This window comes from Etheostoma cragini, chromosome 13, assembly GCF_013103735.1.
Source record: "Etheostoma cragini isolate CJK2018 chromosome 13, CSU_Ecrag_1.0, whole genome shotgun sequence".
Classification (NCBI taxonomy): domain Eukaryota; kingdom Metazoa; phylum Chordata; class Actinopteri; order Perciformes; family Percidae; genus Etheostoma; species Etheostoma cragini.
The window spans coordinates 13971555-13987012 of record NC_048419.1 but is presented as its reverse complement, the minus strand read 5'-3'; the positions used below and the strand labels follow the sequence as shown (position 1 = coordinate 13987012).

The following is a 15458-nucleotide window of genomic DNA, read 5'->3' as shown; positions in this document are numbered from 1 at the left end:
CCAGTGTCTATTCATGGCATGGCGACCAATGTCACTACATTTATTTCACTCTTTAAATGAAATCTCTCCTGATTGAAATACCATTGACACAAACAGTGGCCATATAGTCCTGTGTTTTTCTTTAGTATGAAGGGTTTTATTTTTTGGCTAACCTTTGTTGTGCTTAAGGTCAGTTTGACATTTGAAGAAAAGCATTGTATCTATTCTCCTTGATGCTTCATGGCTTTTCATTAAATTTGCCATTACAACCTCTCTGTTCAAAGAGACATGGCGGAGTTCATCTGATCTGGATGGTAAATGATTGTGTCCAGGACAGAAAGTATTCAACTTCAACTGCAACTCTTTCCCTTTCTTGCCTTAGGTCAGAATGCCTCCAAACATAATTACAAGTATGTCTTGTATAATATGAAGTCTAATTATCTCCCACTTCAATGTGCTTCTTTCCAGAGTTTCGGGAGATCTCGGAGTCATTCAAAGTCATTTCAGCATCAAAAACATGCAGTGTTAACAATAAATATGCACAGGAGAGATTTGATAAAGAGGTGAAGTATGAAAAGATGGCAGGAAAAATGTACTTTACTACAGGCAGAAACCTGAAACAGAAGAAACAGACAGAACATGGCTTGATGTGGGTGGCTGCCTGCCAAGACCGGTGATGTACCCAGCAGTGGGTGCATCAAGCGGTTCAGTTCAGTGTGTTACAGTAAGTGCAACATACTGTTTTACTTAAAAAGGCTACACATTTAGAAACAAAAGCAAATATGTTAATTTGTGTAATTTGGGTTTGATTAATCCATCTACGATAAAAGAGCAAGTCTCAATAACTTATTTACATCTTAAAAGTTCCATCCGACATGTGAACACCCACACAATGAATCCATTGGTTTCTGATGTAAGAGGCAGAGATCATTGAGGCTTTTAGCAGTCTCCTAATTAAATAGGTTTTAAAGTCACAGATAATAACAAAGTGAGAATGAAGGATGTGAATATATTGCAGGCTAGCATGTGTGACGCATAGCCAACAACAACAATCTTTTCAGAGGATGTTTGGTAAAGTCTAATCAAACGGAGGCCAAATGTGTGAGCGAGGGTGTTTCTACATGGGGAACCATTACCAGGAGCTGAATGAATGAATTTCTGCCTGCAAAATTGTAGTTTGTTAGTTGCCTTGGGAGACATAGCAAGAGAAGGTTGAACATTTGTCGAGAGAGAATGGTATTGGATAGTTGCATTGCGCCCTCTGGTGGGGGCTTGTTTGATGTCATGCACATTCTTGCCCTACAGCAAATATCACATGCACAAGGCATGATTGTTAGACTAAAGACTGAAAGGTTAGGGTGACCAGCGGCCTCAGGTGTAAAGAACCATGTGAGACATCAGTACTTAAAAACGTCAAAAGTCATCAAAGTTGTCTTCTGAGAAAGCATTGTGCAAATATGTTTGCCTTAGGCAATGTCTTGCTTTTGTCATGCTTTTCCCGTGAGCTAGTTCACAGTGAATCCTGTATTTAAAGTCCTTGCATTAGTTTATACAGTGGGTAATGACTACCATTATTGTGGGGTCATATGACCACAAAATCACAAGAAGGGAAGACATTCACAAAATATAGGGCTTTATACTGTCTTTACACACATATTGGCATACTGTACACCAACACATTCATTTATTAATATATAATTTTAGATTTGTGTATTTTATTTCTCTCCATATCCTCTATGTCTCTCTCACTCTGTGGTCCCAGTAATGTCCCAGTATTGTCATGGTGGTTTGACTTGTGTGCTTGTGTGTGTGTGTGTGTGTGTGTTTGTTGTGAGCATTTTCCAGCAGAAAATCACTAAATAATTCTAATATGTGCTGTAGCATCTTTCTCATCAGATAGATGCCTTCACATGTCTTTATGTGACTTAACAGGATTTGTGTTTGTGGTGGTGGCTATCATTACATAATATAAGTGGTAAGTGGACATTTAACTTTGATTATCCCCCAAAGCCTATTACAAAGCCACTAATAAAAAATGCTTAACTGAATTTTTGAGTAATGCCTTTTTTTGGCTGCAGTATTTGGATGTGTCATAGACCACAATCTAGGCTGTTTACATGTGTTCCCCCCTCATAAAGTAAGCTTTACACTGAGGTCAGGTGGCATGTAACTGACTCAACAAAGCGCAGGATGAACATATTTCACCTGTCCCAGGCTGAGTGTATTAGACGTGATATTCCCTGATGTTTATTCCTATGAAATATTGAATCACAGGAATGGTTGGCCTCAGGTGTAGAGAACCATGTGAGAAGGTAGTACTGAGGAATCTCAATCAATCTACAGTTAACAAAGTTTTCTTCTGAGAAAGCATTTTTCAGATGTAAATATGTATGCCTTGAGAAATGTCTTGCTTTGTCAGGCTTTTCCCAGGAACTTGTTCTCTGTGAATCCTTTGTTTTAAGTCCCAGCATTAGTTTACACTGTAAGAAATGACCAACAGTGGTCTGGGGTCATATGACCACACAGTCAAAAAAGACTAATTCCACTAATTTGATTTGATTAAAGGAAATCTTTGGCAACACTTTGGAAAAAAGCATAATACGAGAGTTTTAGTTTTGTCAAATTTGCAATTACAATTAAAACAAAAATATTTCAGATATAGATTAAGGCATTTTTTTTAAATCTTTGAATTCTGACAGGCATGTTATTCATTACGTTACACATCCATGCAGTGTGTAAATATGTCGGCCATTTGAGGGTTAACGGTTACTTTGTGGATAGCCACTGTTGATTTGCCCTTAACTTTCTTATATAACAAGGAGACAAAAAGAAATACAGGTAGGTCTGTAATGTCTAATTCTACAGTAACACATTAATTTAATTCATATAGAATTTTCTATATGTTTATTTTATTTCTCTTCTTACCCTCTATGTCTCTCTCACTCTGTGGTTATAATCCCATAATGCCAGGAATAACAGTGTGTGTGTGTGTGTGTGTGTGTGTGTGTGTGTGTGTGTGTGTGTGTGTGTGTGTGTGTGTGTGTGTGTGTGTGTGTCAGGAGAGAACATGAGCTACGCCTGTTTTATTCTCATGACTCGACAGCAGACTGTGTTCCAGCAGAAACTCACTACACTCATTGAAACTTATGTGTGCTATAGTGTGGCCCTCAGTTCTCACCAGATACAGGCCTTCGTATGCCTCTATGACTGTACGGATTATTTTTGTATGCTATCATTATGATAATGTATTGGCCTCCAAAACACACACACAGTTCCCCAATAGGCCTACCTTAAATCTACGTTTTTACGCTCACATGCACCAAAACTGGCTATTAAAACAAACACAGAAATTCAGATTAGGCTGCAACACACACAGATATGTGACTTCATTCTCTGCTCGCGACGTCATTATTCCAATATATTTACATATTTGTTTGCTGCTATATTAATGTTTTGAATGAGTAGCCTATCCCCTTTAACTTTTGTTCGTCCCTAATTATTACAAATCCCTTTATATTAATGGTTCACTGAACTTAGCTTTCTCTGTAAGGAGAATTTTCTGAATTTTTTGGATGATTGCCCCCCTCATGAATGTGGTAAGCCTGAGGTTAAGACTATCATGTGACTGGCTCAACAAGGAGGGGGTGCCCGGAGAAAACTTAAAAAAAAAAAAATCCCTGTGAAATAATCACTTGGACCGTGCACTGACAAGCCAACTTTCCGTGTGGAAAGTAAAACCTTGATGTAATGTTGGAACTTACAATCATTAGTTTAATGTTTTGTTTTGTACCCTCCTATCAACAATTCCCCCGTCTCTGTGCCACACGGGAAGCTTTACGCACAAAGGAATGCTGCCCGTCCTGGGAAGGGGACGGTTCGCCCTGCGGAGCCAGCTCTGGTCGGGGTTTCTGCCGGGATGTGGAGGTGTCGGACCAGCCCGACGGGCCGCAGTACCCCTTCTCCGGGTTGGACGACAGGGAGAAGTGGCCCTTGGTGTTTTACAACCGGACCTGCCAGTGCGCAGGGAACTTCATGGGTTTCAACTGCGCGGACTGTAAGTTTGGCTACTTCGGGGTAAACTGCAATGACAGGAGAGAGTCTCTCAGGAGGAACATATTTCACCTGTCCCGGGCAGAGAGGCTCAGACTTATGTCTTACCTGAACTTGGCCAAGCAGACGACCAGCAGGGACTATGTTGTGGCCACCGGGACCTACCAGGAGATGGAAAACGGTTCCAATCCGATGTTCGCTGATGTGTCTTTGTATGATGTGTTTGTTTGGATACATTATTATGTGTCCCGGAACGCGCTGCTAGGCGGACCGGGGAATGTGTGGACCGATGTGGACTTTGCCCACTGGGCGCCTGCGTTTCTACCGTGGCACCGCTTATACCTGCTGCAGTGGGAGCATGAGATCAGGAAGCTGACCGGAGACATGGACTTCACCATCCCGTACTGGGACTGGAGGGACGCCCAGGAATGTGACGTGTGCACAAACGAACTGATGGGGGACCGGAGCTCCCTGGATCCCAGTCTTCTCAGCCCAGGCTCGGTCTTCTCTTCTTGGAAGGTAAAGTAACTCCTCTGGCGTCTGTCCTGGGGGGATAACAGAGTTAGTCCTTCGGTTTTCTTTTCTTTTCTGATGGCCTACAGTAAAAATATAAAGATCAAAGTTGTTTGTCATTTATTAACTTAAGTTTCCTCCAACAATGCTCAATAAATATGTAGGCCTATAAAATAAAAAATAAACAATAATACAGTCGTGTAAAGGTAAAATGTAGGGATTCAATATAACACATTTAGCCTACATAAAGTCATGAGCTCAATAGTTTAAGTCTATATAAACTGAACAAACTTATAAACACGACACTTGTTTTTGCCCCCAATTTTCATGAGCTGAACTCAAAGACCTAAGACTTTTTCTATGTACACAAAAGGCTTATTCCTCTCAAATAATGTTCACAAAACTGTCTAAATCTGTGTTCGTGAGCACTTCTACTTTGCAGAGATAATCCATCCACCTCAAAGGTGTGCATATGAAGATGTTGATTAGATAGATTATTGAATGTGCAAGAATATGTCAACCCTGCACGTGCAGTTAGGGTTGACACAAAAAAGGCCACTCTAAAATGTGCAATGTTACTGAATTGGGGGGAAGGGTCCAAAAATCAGTCAGGATCAGGTGCAGTGCAGCTGCAGTTCATCGTTGTAACTGACATGAGTGGGCAAATGCTCTCATTTGATGGCGTCTGGCCCTTTTTCACGGTTGAACCCTAACCATAACACCAGATACTAACGCAGATTTAGACAGTTTTGTGAACAATATTTGAGAGAAATAAGCCTTTTGTGTACATAGAAAAAGTCATAGATCTTTGAGGTCAGCTCATGAAAAATGGGGGCAAGTGTTGCATTTATAATTTTGTTCAGTATAAGTAGTATGGGTGGTTCACTTTTCAGATAACATGTTGAATTAAGATTTAGTTCTGAATTGTTGCCTATGCTAAGCATTATTACTTAAAAGATCAATGAAATGCAAGGACATTGAAATTAACTCATCACTGATCACTCACACACTTGCCTATTGTTGAATGAATAAATACTGTAAACACACATTAAATTGAAAAAACAAACAACAGATTTGGTTTTGAGGATTGCAAAAATGCTTTCACAGTTAGGTTTGTCATGCTTCAGTGACATCTACATTGACAGTAGACTAATAACACATTAAATATGATATCATTGCAATGGTTATTTCCAAACGCTGTAACCAACTTCAGGTAAAAAAAATCAACCATCAACAGGTACTGTGCTCCCAAGCAGAGGACTACAATGACAGGGGTGTGTTATGTGATGCTGTGGAAGAAGGCCCATTGCGTCGTAACCCTGGAAACCACAACCGTAATTTGGTTGAACGATTACCAACTTCCGCAGATGTAGAGTTCACTCTCAGTCTGACCAACTATGACACCGGAGCCATGGACCGCGGTGCCAACATGAGCTTCAGGAACACTCTGGAAGGTCAGAGAAGCACGCACGCACGCAAGCACGCACGCGCACACACACACACACACAAATATGCACACAAACACACACACACACTAACATACAAACAGAGTTTGGTTTAACTAATGCATTATACCATCTATTTATTGTAGGAAACTGTTGTGCAAAATGCAATACTGTATTCATTTTGGATCTTTTTTTTTCATATTGTCAATGAAAAATAAAAATGAATGCTATTAAATATGACAAAATATCCAACAACAAATGCTGCTGCCACCTTGGGTAATGCTACACTTATTTTGCAGGATTTGGGGATCCTAAGACTGGGTTAGGAAACAGTTCTCGTTTGGGCATGCATGCTGCTCTCCATGTGTTCATGAACGGATCCATGTCCTCAGTGCAGGGCTCAGCAAATGACCCCATATTCCTTCTCCACCACGCTTTTGTCGACAGGTGAGACAAACACACACAGGCACACATTTTAGAATTTGATTAGATTTACACACTTGCACTTATCATTCATTCTCTATGAAAGCATTTATGAGCAGTGGCTCAGGAGACATGGACCACCTCCATCCCAATATCCAGAATCGGATGCTCCCATTGGGCACAACAGGGAGTACCACATGGTGCCCTTCATACCCCTCTACAGAAACAGAGAGTTCTTCATCTCCAGCAAGGACCTCGGATATGAATATTCGTATCTGCTAAATGCGAGTAAGTTCTAATGGGGCTTTTCTATTTTTGGTTTTCCCCCCAAAAATGCATTTTCAGATATCTATTTGTTTAATTTATTTTAAGTCAAGTTTTTCTGTAAAGGAATGATCATTTAGCCGACTCAGATTTAGATTACTTACTACCCTTGTTTTACTTGAGTAAACTCAAACATTTGCCTACTTTCCTGTGACTACTTCTATCTTTTTTTCCAGACCAGAGACTAGCAGAGTCCATGCGTCCTTACCTGGAGGAATTGCAGGGTGTGTGGCCCTGGCTGCTGCTTGCAGGGCTCTGTGGAGGAATTGTAGCAGTGACCATAGCGGCTGCCGTCCTAACTGCAAAACGGCGATACGGAGGGTCGTCTTGGCTGCACATGAGCAAATGGAAAAACACATTTGCTCTTCCAGAAAGACAGCCACTTATCTCGAGCAGTGACACAGAGGAAACCAAACATCACAACTACCAAACAACTATCTGAAGGCACAGTCAGCCCTGTGCAGTGATGCATAAATCTATGAAGTTTAATAGTAAAGCACAGCAATTTATACATTGTTGGCTTATTGTAATGAGTCTATAATCTTTGTTATTGGCAATGTATTTGAACTGTATTAAAACATTACAAAACTGTGCATGTAGGACATTTTCTTAAGAGGGTTAAGAGGCATGTTAAAGGTTCCAGCCTCAACTTGTAGGCCTAAATTCGAGCTCTTTTCAGTGTAACATGTATGATTTCCGTTATGCAAGTGTTCCATTACTTTTGAGCCATTTATTCTCTAGGCTCAAAATGGTTTTGAGTAATTACCTTAACAATAAGGTTCTGCTGTGTTGCACCAATCATGTACGCAGACATTTATTAAGACATTCTATCTTTTACATGCATCCATTGCTCTTCACAACAAGAAACACAAACTCTTCAGATAAATGTAAAAAAGCCTTGGGGCACTTTCTTTTATTATCTTTGTGTGGGACTTGAATGAAACCACATTATGGTTAACATTTAATCTGATTTTTCATGTTTGTGGTGTTAGACATGCTTTTGGAAGGAGAAAAAAAGTGATAATATCTGCATAGATGTCAAGGTCTGAGACATCTCCACAGGATTGTGACATAATTCAATATTCTAACCTTAAAGTTATGTTAACAGTTTTGAAAACCTTTTGACATTTTTAAAAGTCTCTGCAATCACATACTCACAATTCAATTCAAGAGGAGTGTTTCTTTCACAAGGTCAGACAACTGTTGCAAGAGTCAGGTGTTAATACCACTTTAACAAACTTGGTCTGCATACACTGAATTTCAGAAATATTCACACCACACCTTTAAAAGCTCAACACAAAAGTCTATTTTTGGTATGATGAATTGGTTACCTAATCTTTGTACCCTTAGGTAATGGTGTCATTCGGCCAAACATACTTCATATACTCTAGACTTGAGACATGCTGTCAAGCATAGCGTTGTTACAATACAGTACTTTGCCGAAACATACTTTGTATTCAATCGGCATTCTTTGATATTACAGTACATTCTCAATATTAAAACTAAGGTTGCTTTGACAAGAAATGAGGAGACAATTACAGCGTTGATCATTTAGAAGCAAAACTTGTACAAAATTGACAGAAGGGAATAATCATGTAAAAAGAACTTTGAGCAAATCAATTATTTTAACTGGAAAAGGCTGAGTAGTCAGAACATCTTAATTTCTAAGTTAATGAGTCCCAAGGAACTGTTGTGTCTTGTAACACAATTTATTCAGAATAACCTCCATTAAACAAGTGTGGACTATTAGAGATCCAAATGTCCTACTCAAACTACATACAGCAGCTTCATTGCCACACATACATAGAGATACAATAGAGGATGGTTACAAATGTGGTCCATTATGACGACTTGATATGAGCAGTTCACATGAAATGCTTTATGGGTCTGAGATTAATCATGGTCACACCTGACGACTATCCCATTGGGTGGTGTTATTTTCCAGGGGGTTTCAGTGCAACTAAAAACTGTGTCATAGTCTGACTTAGATTAAAAATCCGCCAAAAGTCAGTGTTCCCGTTATCATTTAGTACTTGAACAAAAAAAAAAGAAATACCTGAAGATTCTGTAGCATTCCAGCATATATAATGACCGACAAAAGGATCAAAAGTCAAGAAAACCGGAAAAAGGCAAGTATGTTTGCATGTATAAGAACTAAGAATGAAAAAGAAAACACTGGAAATGTTGAAAGTAGAGGCCAAACTTCCATGGCAGCAAAAGAGACAAAAAGAGGTAAGGAATGGACTGCGTGGCCTTGGATTCAGCTAAAAATACACACCGTTTGTATTTTAATTCCTCATCATTCATCTTCATCCTCGCTATCAGTCTCCTCTTTCTCCGTCTCCTTCTCCCCTTCCTTGGGCAGGGGCGGGGGTGGAAGGTCCAGACGAGCCCATGTCATGGGCTCGGACTTCTTCGTGGCGACCTCGATCTTGGCGGCCATCATGTTCACTATGCTTTTACTCACATCTATCACCTACAGGGAAAGGAGAGAGAGAGAGAGTGTGACAAAGATGGCTTAGCTCCTTTGGTATAAGGCGATCACAGGTTAGCTGGTCGGCTAACATAACTGAGTTATGGGCAGTATCAAGTCATGTGGGGTTGATTTATAGCTGGGCATTTGTTTTCAAAGTCCAGTTACTGCCATTTGTAAACCTGACAGCAAAGACCTCTCAGCTCAGTAGCTCAATATTAAATAATAAAACATACAATATTGTCCATGAAAGTATGTTATATTGTGGTATTAGTTATTAGACTTTTTCCATCAGGTTGAAAGTGATGGTGCACTTACTCCCCACAAGCTGATTTTCTGCACAAATTCCTTCTCTCCCTCAAATATAACATGGATGTCAAGCTGAAAGAGAAAATAAAAGAATAATTAGATAGAATAGGACACAATCACAAAAACTAAGCAGTTAGATATGGACAGAAATCCTCTGACAGACTAGTGGTATCCCTCACCGTGGTGCTGTTAGCATCCACATAGCTCAGCTCTGGGACAGCGTTCTTGGCGTAGATAGAGATGATGACCTGCGTCCCTGTCTGGTGCCAGTCAAACCGACATGGAACCACTTTCTTACCCTGCATGGAGATTTCAAATAAACCACATTGGAGCCAGTGTTTGATTATTTTAAGACACAAATGAAAATGCAGCCATTCAGTCTCAAGCACAAAGCGTGTCGTCCTCTGTGCAAGTTTTCACCAACACCACTAGATGGAGCCACAGCTGAGGCTTTCTCACATGGACCAGCACACATAAATGAACACTCGCTGTCAAACGAGCACACCTACCGCATCTTTTTTCCTCCATACATGTGTTCCCTTGGTACAGCCCTCTTGAGAGAGGAAGGTGTTAAAGTCAGAGGTTTTCTTCTTACAGCAGCTCCAGTATTTCATCCTGAAGATGCAGGAAAGACAAACACCCGCGAGATTTTTAGCAGTCAATAACTTGTCACTCAAGTGAACCAATGAACAAGACAAACAGGAAGACAGACAGGAAAATATCAGTGTTGCTCTTTATGTTTCTTTTACAGTTTACAGTTACAGAATATCTACCATTTCATGACAATACAGTGAAACGCATAGATGGAGAGTTTTTCAGTACTTACCCTTCATGGAAGATGGGAAATCCAGAGTGGTATAGGCATACATCCGAATCGCTTGCAGGTCCATCGAAACTCTAAAACAAACAAGGAAAACAAGTCTAGTTTAAAAGACTGAACCGGATGATTTTTGCCATCAAAAATACAAATAGGGATTAATGACTAATATCTTGTTCTCTAATAAAAACTTTGTTAAAATTAAAATATTCTCATTTAGATACTACCAAGATCCTAAATGAATATTCACATAAAAAGTGGGCAGCCCTTGAGAGCATATCTCATGGCTTTCCATCAGATCAGTTAACGTGCAATTATGTAAATCATTAAAGTCCCACGCCAAGCTCCTACAAAACCTGTCAATGCCAATCTTCTTTACAATTTATGTTCTAATCTTGGGGGTTTCTGCTCTGACAGGCTAGATTAGCTTGAGCAAAAAATGTTGCTTTGCAGCCGTCTCAGAGCAAACACTGTGGAGGAGGTAAAGGAACTGTCTGATTTTCACCTTACCCAAAGCAATGAGCTCTTTTGGGGCATTATCTTCATGATTTGTTTATGTTTTTATTTAATGACATCTGTCATAGATATGTTCAAATATGTTAATTGAATTTGGCTTAGTGGGAACTTATTTGCCAGAATCCACCATTTTCACCCTAACCCTAAAGGCAGAATGAATTTAAAGCAAAATGAATGTAAACATTTAAACTGTTGTTGCCAGAGGTATGGATAAAGAGATTTATTGTTACTAATTTTAACACCATGAGCATTTATGACTACGAATGTCTTTCCCATAACACATTCACTTACTTGAGTACATCCTCCATTTTTACAAGATGTCCCAATCTTGATCTCATCATTTTCATCCTCTAGAAAAACAGAGGGACACAAAGAGACAAATAATTGACTTGGATGCTTTGAACAGCATCTAAATAAGGCCTCCACAGTTGTGATGTGTTGTCCTGTGCCTGTCAGCTGTAACTCAAACGCCATGATGTGAATGACACTGGTGGAGCAAATTCCCAGAGCCTGTCCATTAAGGTCCCGTCAACATGACCTTCCTGTCTACTGTAACAAAAAGTGGACGTAATGGATGTCGTTCGTGATGAAGAGGACAAAACCCAGAAACACAGAAGAGTTAAGAGGAGAAAGAAGGTGAAGATAAAGTTATGTTCCCACCTTTCTTCTCTGCCACATTTTCAGAAAGCTTCAGTCTCTCCAGAGCCTGCTTCAGTGAAGTAGAGACATTATGCTGCAATCTCACCAACGGCTCATCAGCACTGTAACAGTAACAAATCTATTAGGCAAGAAACATTAACAAAAGGAAGGAACAAAAGGTATTTAAAAAAAAAAAATAAGTTAACGTCGAAGAGAGGCATCCAGGGTAAACAACTAGAGAAGTATTCAGGCTGGTTTTATACCTCTGATACTATAACTACACCTGCCCTTTTATGCATTTGACACTAAATCAGAATTATTAGATGCAGAATGTAGCACGTAGGATAATAAGGATACATATATAGTTTTAAACTGAAAGCCATGCTAATGTACTGAATGAAGGAAAGTGTATCCTTCTTGGCCTGTTTTTCCCCTTTTAAATGTGATTTGGTAAAATCTTTGTATCTCCAAAAAACATTTTTGCTTAATTTAAAAGGGGCTTTGTTGCAAAAATAATAAGAGCTTAGGGTATTCCTACAATATTGATTAAAGTATGTATAAAGCCAACTGTACAACCTGGGCCTGCTTATCGCCTCTTGAGGCCTTGGTGCGGAGATGATGTACTCGTTAAACTTTGGCTTTTGGTCATCAGCCTCTTTCTTTTCTCCTGATGATGTCACATCTGGTTTCACCGGCTCAGGGGGCTTCTCCTTGTTGTGGGGACCTTTTGTACAGCCCTGCGGAGGAGAAGTCATTGGGTTGGACTCACAGCGTAACCAGGCCAATATGGCCACAGCAAAGGTGGCAGTCAATGCCTATGACAACAATAGACAATGGAAGCACAACCACTGAGGAATAAAAGTATGGATTAAAACAGAAGCTAAAACTTACAACAATGCTGAGAAAGTCTGAGAAGTCGGTGGTTCTTCTCTTGCAGCAGGACCATCCCTGGAGAAAGTCAGACAGACATTAACATTGAGCAGATTACAAGACACAAGCTAGCTGTGCATTTTCAGGCATTTTACCTTCAATGCGTCGTGGAATACTGGGACTCCTGGATGATAGGTGCAACCATCTGTAAAAAAGAACCACAACTTTGATTAATTTAGAGAAATAAATGTGGTAATAAAGGAAACATGGGTAGCCACAAGAGCATCAAATAACATGCAACCTGACTTATAGACTTTTCTGGCCTACTTTTATTGAATTATAGTTTCATTAAGGACACAAAACCTTCAGTTTTCAAGTTACAAAATTAATGGCTCACTGTGGCAGAAATACATCTTTTAGTGAACGACAAGTAAGTAGAATTGTAGAAATATAGTTTCTGAATATGGCAAGGCATTTTGAGAATCAACAACTACAAATGATCTATTGTCATTTTCAACTGTTTGACGGGGACCAACCCTTTTGTGATGAAGCACTACAACATCAGTGATGTCTGCATTTGATCCTCCTTTTATGTGTGGGATACATCTCAAAAGACTTGGGTCAGTAATGGCTGATGCTGCCTTCAGAAAACTGTGTAGATTGTAGGATGAAATACAAAATAAAAATGTATTTATTTTCTCTCTTAGGGCTGGGCAATATATTGCTATCGTGATATGAGACTAGATATCGCCTGAAATTAATGAAATGGATATTGTAATATGGCATGTGTGTATTTTACTTGGGCATTAGAAAATGCATTGAAAATAATTATTTAAATCCATTTTTTGTAGAGAAGGTTTTCTGCTGAGGCTGAATATCAGCAACATGCAAGTCAAACCGGTCCCCAAAAAATATCTGAAACTGATATGACCAATTTCTATGAATACAAAAACTTATGAGGATTTTTGACAATAACATACAATCAGAACTTTTGATAATGCATCACTTAATATTTGCCTTATCAGAAAAGTACAGCATGATTTTTTTAAATGTTCTCTTTTTGGAACTGCCCTAAAAGACAAATCCCTGTAGAATCAATGGAAAAATGTGTCTGGGCAATGCCATAAATCAAGCATGTTGCCTTCAGACATAGCTGTGCCTCTCCTATAAAATAGCATAAGATACACCTCTTAGATACCTCTAAAGATAATATTGTACTCTACATTATTTGAAAGTAGCATCTATTGACATAGGAATTGTCTCATCATCACCAGATACTTAATGAAGCCCATTATATGAAGACAGGACATTTTTAATAAAAGGAAATGAGTGACTCATTGAGGTTTTGTCATGGGAGCTATCGAACTATCAATTGGATTTAGATCAGTGGCTTTGAATACATTAAAAAATAATTTTATGAACAAACTCTCTTAAGTAAGGAAACTCAAGATCAAGAAGTAAATTATCATTCAAATGATCTCCCTTTGCAACCTGGCGAGTGAATCCTCTAGTGGTATTGTTGGGGTACTGCAGATGTTAATGATTTGTGTGTTAGCTAAAAGTTAAGAATTCATAGTTTCTCACATAAAAACAAGATGATGTAGTCTACCCTAATACACTGCCAAACCTGTTGACACCAACTTAACCATGGCATCAAACATGAAAAAAGGCAATGTGATGGGAAAAATTTGTTTAGATCATGATGAGTGGGGGGTTCACAATGCCTGTCTCTTGAGGAATCTTGTGTTACATTTAATTAAGGACTTGGCTACTGTTTCAATGAGGAATAACCACTGTAAACACATCACGACGGTGTGTGTCAAATGTCCTGATTTCTAAATGAGGCCCCTGATTATTGAGGATACAGCTCTCACTTTCATAAATTTATATGGCTGCAGACAGCGTGGGTTCAACATATACTTTGACTTTCCTCAGGCATAGGATCGCTTGGTACTGTACTACAGAATATTACTATCTTATGAATATATGTTACTTATTCCCATCCCTTATGGGTTTCTAGCTTAGGGGCACAAGTGTCATACATATAAAGGTCTGTAATAACACACCTACTCTATCAGGAGGTTTACGTTTCCTTACGTACGACACTGTAGTGTCTGGAAGGCTGTGAGGATTATTCAAACATATCTTTATCCGACCTATCTCACTGTTTTCTGCAGTTTAGTGTTATAGTTTTTTGCAGTGGTTCTGTCTCTTCTTCGTTTGCATTTATTTCATGTGGAACTTACGTTGCTTGACAACCCAAAGACTGTTGGAAAACAACCAATGGGATGGATATTTCCATACAGTGAGATAACGTTACCTTGAAAAGCTGAACCTCAATGTTGACCGGTGACTCTGTTTAATCCGGTCTGTTTTTCGAGTTGTTGAAAAAGTGATTTCGCTGTTTTTGCACTTTTGGTGACATGGTTATGGGATAACATTAATAAAAAAATGCTGTAGTTTCCATGTAGTAAAGACGGTGAATCTCGTGTTTCTGAAACTTCAAGCCGACGTACTGTGTCCTGTCCCCGGTGCACTGCAGTCTCAAAGTTAACCTGCTAATGTGGAGCTTAACATGCTAACAACATATTCACGATTCACAGCAAGCCCATGTGTTATTGGCTTCTTGAGTTGTAAGTGTTGATGAAACACGTTTTTACTGTGTTGGGTCCAGTCAGCTACAGTAATGTCAAGTTAACGTGAGCTAGCTACATGGGCCGAGGAGGCCTGCTGGCTATAGAAATTTCCAGATGATCAGAGGTTAGCTTGCTAACAGACTGGTAACGTTTGGGGTTCAGCGACAGTTAAAATACTAGCGAGCTAGCTATAACGTTACTCACCGTCTGGGTTATTTTCTGGATCAAATCGCTGTCCACATCCCTTATTATAACACAAAACGGACATTATGGTGAATGGAACAAGTTTAACTGGTGGCCAGAATTGTAACTAACCACTTAAGAGCTTGAGTGTGTGTGTGTGTGTGTATGTGAGAGAGACAGAGCGCGAGAGTAGATGCTAGATCGGATCCAATAAACGTCACAGGACGTGCATCGTGGCCCGCCTCTTTTGGCCTCTGATTGGTTTACCCTAACCCTAACCA

The 15458-nt window shown here is 39.5% G+C and overlaps 2 protein-coding genes across 2 annotated transcripts; one reads left to right on the top strand and one right to left on the bottom strand.

Moving 5' to 3' along the window:
- Positions 1–3613: 3613 nt before the first annotated feature.
- On the top strand, positions 3614–7325 carry LOC117954992 (tyrosinase-like). The gene is made up of 5 exons (XM_034889063.1): positions 3614–4548; positions 5780–5996; positions 6287–6434; positions 6517–6698; positions 6911–7325. The coding sequence occupies exons 1-5, from the start codon at positions 3727–3729 to the stop codon at positions 7174–7176; spliced, it is 1635 nt and encodes a 544-aa protein (XP_034744954.1). The 5' UTR covers positions 3614–3726; the 3' UTR covers positions 7177–7325.
- Positions 7326–8016: 691 nt separating this feature from the next.
- Positions 8017–15390, bottom strand: chordc1b (cysteine and histidine-rich domain (CHORD) containing 1b). The gene is made up of 11 exons (XM_034889064.1): positions 15199–15390; positions 12514–12563; positions 12380–12436; positions 12065–12225; positions 11510–11610; positions 11141–11199; positions 10343–10413; positions 10026–10131; positions 9696–9815; positions 9526–9588; positions 8017–9210 (listed from the first exon to the last, which is right to left on the bottom strand). Exons 1-11 carry the CDS (start codon positions 15260–15262, stop codon positions 9034–9036), a joined length of 1029 nt encoding a protein of 342 aa, XP_034744955.1. The 5' UTR covers positions 15263–15390; the 3' UTR covers positions 8017–9033.
- Between the last annotated feature and the right edge of the window lie 68 nt (positions 15391–15458).

What these genes read in the sequence shown, in the direction of transcription:
- chordc1b (XM_034889064.1), bottom strand. Translation starts at nt 15,262, where the DNA reads ATGTCCGTTTTGTGTTATAATAAGGGATGTGGACAGCGATTTGATCCA. An exon ending in AAATGTGGCAGAGAAGAAAG is followed by an intron (nt 11,200 to 11,509) that starts GTGGGAACATAA and finishes CTGTTTTTCTAG; the next exon opens with AGGATGAAAATGATGAGATC. An exon ending in TTTCCCATCTTCCATGAAGG is followed by an intron (nt 10,132 to 10,342) that starts GTAAGTACTGAA and finishes CTGCATCTTCAG; the next exon opens with GATGAAATACTGGAGCTGCT.
- LOC117954992 (XM_034889063.1), top strand. Translation starts at nt 3,727, where the DNA reads ATGTTGGAACTTACAATCATTAGTTTAATGTTTTGTTTTGTACCCTCC. An exon ending in CGGTCTTCTCTTCTTGGAAG is followed by an intron (nt 4,549 to 5,779) that starts GTAAAGTAACTC and finishes AACCATCAACAG; the next exon opens with GTACTGTGCTCCCAAGCAGA. An exon ending in CACCACGCTTTTGTCGACAG is followed by an intron (nt 6,435 to 6,516) that starts GTGAGACAAACA and finishes TCTCTATGAAAG; the next exon opens with CATTTATGAGCAGTGGCTCA.